Source organism: Ostrea edulis, chromosome 2 (genome assembly GCF_947568905.1).
Source record: "Ostrea edulis chromosome 2, xbOstEdul1.1, whole genome shotgun sequence".
In the NCBI taxonomy this organism is placed as follows: Eukaryota; Metazoa; Mollusca; class Bivalvia; order Ostreida; family Ostreidae; genus Ostrea; species Ostrea edulis.
In genome coordinates, this window is record NC_079165.1 from 3,615,069 (window position 1) to 3,621,222 (window position 6,154).

The 6,154-nt window shown below is 34.9% G+C and overlaps 1 protein-coding gene across 1 annotated transcript; it reads left to right on the plus strand.

The window, feature by feature from the left end:
- The first annotated feature begins 2,712 nt into the window (after window positions 1–2,712).
- LOC125645765 (major royal jelly protein 3-like) lies at window positions 2,713–5,000 on the plus strand. Its single transcript, XM_056157347.1, has 4 exons — window positions 2,713–3,141; window positions 3,469–3,497; window positions 3,640–3,695; window positions 4,350–5,000. Exons 1-4 carry the CDS (start codon window positions 2,730–2,732, stop codon window positions 4,444–4,446), a joined length of 594 nt encoding a protein of 197 aa, XP_056013322.1. The 5' UTR covers window positions 2,713–2,729; the 3' UTR covers window positions 4,447–5,000.
- Window positions 5,001–6,154: the final 1,154 nt, after the last annotated feature.

Sequence of the window (6,154 nt, forward strand, 5' to 3'; positions counted from 1 at the left end):
CGTGTTTTTCCTCCCTGATTTTTTATCATTACGTTTCAAATTACATTGTGGTCGAATCTTTCGCGGAGATTTCAGAAATTTTTTGGCCATCCGTTTCAATAATTTTTACACCAGAATATTTATTAATAACATGATCACACAAACCATCACAACAAGGTTCGGAAGGTAATTCTAAGTTCCCTGACGTACCCTTAACATATCAGATTCTAACAATTTCTTTGGGATTACAATCTCATCTTTTGGTATCTGTATACAAGAGAAAATATCTAATAATTTGTACTGACCAATACCCGCCATTCCACATTGAATAGCATTTGAGACACCCTTGGGTATATTCTAACTCACTTTGAAGATTTTTAAATTATTCAGTTTATCTCCATTCTCGGGAAGCCGTCTTCTCATTAGGCATAATGCATTTTTTTTTTTTTTTTTTACACCTATCGGCATATCAATTATTACTTTAAAAACATTGACTCGATCGCCGATTATGCATGAAATTTTGACGATCTCCGCTCATTCCGGCAGGATTTTCACATACTAAACATGCACAGAATTCTAAAAACTGTAATGTTTTAAATGATCTTGCCTTGTAGATTGTGGAAAAGTTATCCGAATAAATCAACATGCAATATTTTTTGAGATATATGGTTTTATAAAACAACGACTCCCATATGACCTCCATTTTCTCCCCATATTTTCTCATTCCGGCAGGATTTTCAAACACTTTCCAGCAAATAAATGCAACTCTTTTTATATTTTCTAAATGGTCTTGCCCTATGCTTTATGGGAAATTTTACCGAATAAAAAAATATCAACTATAACAGGATTTATAATAAAATATTTGATACCCATTATTCTATTACGGAACCAACTTTTTTCGATCACTGCTCATTCCGGCAGGGATTTCTATTAGTTGTCATCTTACATTTTAAAATTGTTATATATATTCTGAAAGGTGTTGCCCCGTATATTATGGGATTTTTTACCGAATAAAAATATGATGAGTATTAGCGGAGATATAGGTACTTTTTTGAGTACCACTACCTCCATTCCGGCCCGATTCTGGCCTTTAGACCTGCCCATCATGCCGCTTGTTACATTTACTCAGTACCAAGAAGTGAATTTGTTTATTGAAAACTTAGAGCGGGATACAACATCACGATACATCACACAAAGAATAAGTAACAAAAGACACTTCAGTTTGCGATCAAGTGGTAAGTACCACAGGGGCTCAGTTGTCAGATATTGAAGTTTTGTATTATTTGTTCCCGAATAATAAATTGGAGTTTTGCATGATTTGTGTCCGAATAATAGATTATATAAATAAAATCCACCACCAAAATCCGCTTTTTTCGAGGTTTTAAAAAAGGTGTACCATGTGTACATGTATTTAAAAAAGTACTTTTTTTAATGTACACATGATACACCTTTTTTAAAACCTCGAAAAAAGCGGATTTTGGTGGTGGATTTTATTTATATAATCTATTATTCGGACACAAATCATGCAAAACTTCAATTTATTATTCGGGAACAAATAATACAAAACTTCAATATCTGACAACCGAGCCCCTGTGGTAAGTACTTGTATTACAGACTGTATTACTAGACGGTACTGATCAATTGATAGTCTATCGGATACTCCTTGAATATGACAATCATACCCTAGGTTATTGATATGGTCTATCGGATACTCCTGTTCAATATGACAATCATACCCTAGGCTATTGATATGGTCTATCGGGTACTACTTGTCAATATGACAATCATACCCTAGGCTATTGATACGGTCTATCGGATACTCCTTGTCAATATGACAACTATACCCTAGGCTATTGATACGGTCTATCGGGTACTCCTGTTCAATATGACAATCATACCCTAGGCTATTGATATGGTCTATCGGGTACTCCTGTTCAATATGACAATCATACCCTAGGCTATTGATACGGTCTATCGGATACTCCTGTTCAATATGACAATCATACCTTAGGCTATTGATACGTGTATATCTTTTTTAGATTTTGTTTATTACCTCCCAGCACCACCAGATGGTGTATTGTTCTTTGTCTGTCTGTTTTTTATATCAAGAACTTTAACCATGCACCTAACTATTGTGAAATACTTGCTACCTAAAAGTTCCCGTCATATTGATCAAAATTCAAGAAGACTTTTATTTTAAAAATACATACAAATATATAGGGAAAATCGTTAAAAATCTTTTTCTTAATAACCACTGGGCTAGGAAAGTACAAGTTTACATGAAAGTGTCCTGAAATAGTGCAGATTCAAGTTTGTTCAAATCATGGCCCTTGGGGGTACGTTGGGGCCACAATAGGGGATAAAAATTTTCATGCGAGTATATAGGGAAAATCTTTAAATATGGACCAAGGTGAGTGATGTGACCCATGGGCCTCTTGTTTAGAGATTCATGTATTAGTACACTTAAACCTACATACAGTATGTTCATTAATTTTGTTTGTTTTTATTGAAGACTCAAAGGGAAGGCCATTATGATTTAAGAAAACATCCATTAAAGGTATGAATTTTGTGATGCAGGATCAGTACATGACAGTTCTGTTGTTTTATGCTCCTGTATTGAGGCATATTATTTAGTTACACGTACAGTATATATTGTGTGTGTGTGAATATGTATGTATTATAAGATCAATTATTACTGAAATATGTCGTATGTTAAAAAATTATTTCAGAAAAGAAAGAGAAGTTCTTTTATGTACTCTGATATCCGGCAGAATGACAATGAAACCATGCAGAACATTCTTGATGATGCCAGGCAGAATGACAATGAAACCATGCAGACAATTCTTGATGATGCCAGGCAGAATGACAATGAAACCATGCAGACAAATCTTGATGATGCCAGGCAGAATGACAATGAAACCATGCAGACAAATCTTGATGATGCCAGGCAGAATGACAATGAAACCATGCAGACAAATCTTGATGATGCCAGGCAGAATGACAATGAAACCTTGCAGAAAATTCTTGATGATGCCAGGCAGAATGACAATGAAACCATGCAGACAATTCTTGATGATGCCAGGCAGAATGACAATGAAACTATGCAGACAATTCTTGATGATGCCAGGCAGAATAACAATGATGATGCAACTTGTTCTTCTGGTAGGTTAGATTATAGAAACACCAGCTAGCTAACTTGTCTCATAGTGTCAAAAAAATCCTGTTTAGTACATAGTAGTATTCTTCTAAAAGACTTCTCGGCATAATAAGTAACACTATTTTAATGTTGGACTTTTTTTCTCATAAGAAATTACATAGGAACTGTTTGTGCGAGAGAGAAATAGTATTTAACACAGTTAATGAATATACAGTCTTGAATTCACAACATCCTGGGGGCGCCAAAAAGAATTTACAACACTGTTTATTAGGGGTATAACAATAATATGACCTATAACGAGTGATATTGATGTCATGCCTTTACATTTTCAGAAATTAATACAGATTTCATTTCAAGAAATGTAAGTCTGTTTAAAATGTCTTCGCAAAGAAACTGCATAATGTTCATTATATTGGTATAATCTATTACGTACAATGTACATAAATCTTTAAATATTACATTCTGATATTATAATACACATAAGCACAAACATGTATATGCAGGTAAACAGCATTGTGAAAACTGTTAGAGACATTATGAACTGCAGCTTAACCAAATGGTAAGTTTTCAATTATTCTTGACGTAGCACCTGATGAGCCATCAAAATCATGAAAAATTAGGATGGTTAAATGTATTTGAATTAATTACATAGTATAAGTCTATTTTATCGTACAAAACTTTTTATGGTATGAACCCCGAATATCTACGAGATCTTGTCGTTCAAACTCGTGATTCCTATTCCCTGCATTCTGAATTAAATGATAATTTTTGTTTACCAGAACATCAAACATCTTATTCGAAAACGTTCTTTACTACTCAGGCGTACTTGTATGGAATTAGCTACCATTAAACATGAAATTATCACCAATCTATACCTGTTTATAGAAGAAATGTTGAAAAATTCATAATTAGCTGTTGTTAATTTTAAATACACATTCTTGTATGCATATTGTGTATGTATGTGAATACATATGTATCTTTTCGCCCCCCCCCCCTCCCCTCCTTGCGCCTTCTTCCCTCGTGTACTACATGCACCTCTTCTATACCATGAATATTGACCTCCGTGCATGCTTGTTGTAAAATTTGAATTTCTGTACAAAATACAAAATCTGTCTATTGAATTATGATAAAGATCACTAAAACTCCTCCTTGTCCGAATCGATGATGCAAATCATAGCAGATTAATTTGTAAATCGTTTGTCCTCATTTTCAGTGATGAGGTTGAACATAAGCGGCATCATCAATTCATGAACAACCCTGAAAAGGTTTACAGGGACAATTTTGTAAAATATTGTTTTGGAGCCAATTAAATTCAACCCGAGGTAAGAAGTGCATCAGTGTTCTTAAAGATGGTTTCTTTTCAACTTTAGCCAGCATGTTTTTACTTCAGAAGCATGACATTATTAGGGCCAGCCTATAGATGGGAGCCCTATAGTGATCAGTATGGCATGTCATACGTTGCAATATTTGATCTTTTTCATTTGTATTGTATAATTTTCCATTTATATTCTATATTTTCCATTTGCATTGTATAATTTTTCATTTGCATTGTATAATTTCCATTTGTATTGTATAATTTTCGATTTGTATTCTATATTTTCCATTTGTATTGTATAATTTTCCATTTGTATTCTATATTTTCCATTCGTATTCTATATTTTCCATTTATATTATATATTTTTTTTCGTTTGCATTGTATAATTTCCATTTGCATTGCAAAATCTTTTCATTTGTATTGCATCCGAGGGATTGTTTATTTTGATTTGTGACGAAGGATTTCATTAGTTTAGGTCCCACTTATATTTAGCCGTCACCAGCTGCAGGTGACGTACCACAAATAGACTTACTATGCTACATGTATGGGCACAGTGGCGTAGCATTGGGGGTACTTTAACGCGTCAACGGCTTTCGCAACACGATAAACGATTAATCCATTAAATAGTTGTAACAAACCAAACTCGATGTTAACAATTGGAGGGGACCCAAGGGCCGAATTAAGTCCCCCGAATCTACTGAATTCTGACTAAATAAAAATGTGCATGCTTTTCTGGACAGTTCTATGTTTTAAAAAAATGATGTGGGGGGGGGGGTGGTCGCCATTACTAGAGTTAGCTACGTATTTTTAAAAATAACTAGTCCAGGACCTGGTCGCGGTAGCTCAGTAATATATAGATAGAATGTTCTATCGTTAAAATGATAATGTCCTACGGACCCGATTTAACGATAGAATGCGTCCTATATACCTGCAATGTAGCAAAATGAAAATTGCACACAGTGCATGTTTCGGTAAAATTATGTAACACATCACTCATATGCATTTGGAAAGTTATCTTAACGGCCCACTTTGGTCGTTCTTATTTGCAAATCAGGTTTACAAGCGTTCGTTTTTGGAAAACAGCATGCAGCAGGGTGTTCCGATGGCAGTTTCCGGTAAAATGGCAGTCAGTTCGAATCGAGAAAAGTGACATTTCAAAGTGTTGAGTTTACAATATTATTATACGATTTTTTACAGTGTTAAGGACTTACAAATTACCAATGAGGTTAGTTGTATATAAATTTAACTTTAAATGTACGCGTTTATTCTTTGATAAGTTTAAAATCGTTTTGGAGCGATTCCGCAATTTTCTGCTACATTACGGGTATATGGGAGGTATTCTAACTGTGGTGAGGGCCTGTCCCGAGACACAGTTAGATTATTCTAACTAAGTAATATATCGCTTGGTTTGTGGGCGAGAGGTCGTGAGTTCGAGAACCGTTACTGTCATCGCCGCATGAAACCTAAGACATAAAGACAGTGATTGCTCCTTTGCCAAACACTCGGCATTTAAAAGTGAGAATCACGGGTCTTTCCGTAATGACCGAGTGGGGTCTGTCAGCTAACATCCCAGATTGTACTCGTCAATGCTGGTACCGGACATCCATGACTGTACCTGCACACTAATGTCAAAGTCGGAATGTCAGAGCAAGATTTTCCGGATTGTTCAACGTAGCAAATATGTATGACAAAAAGTATGAATA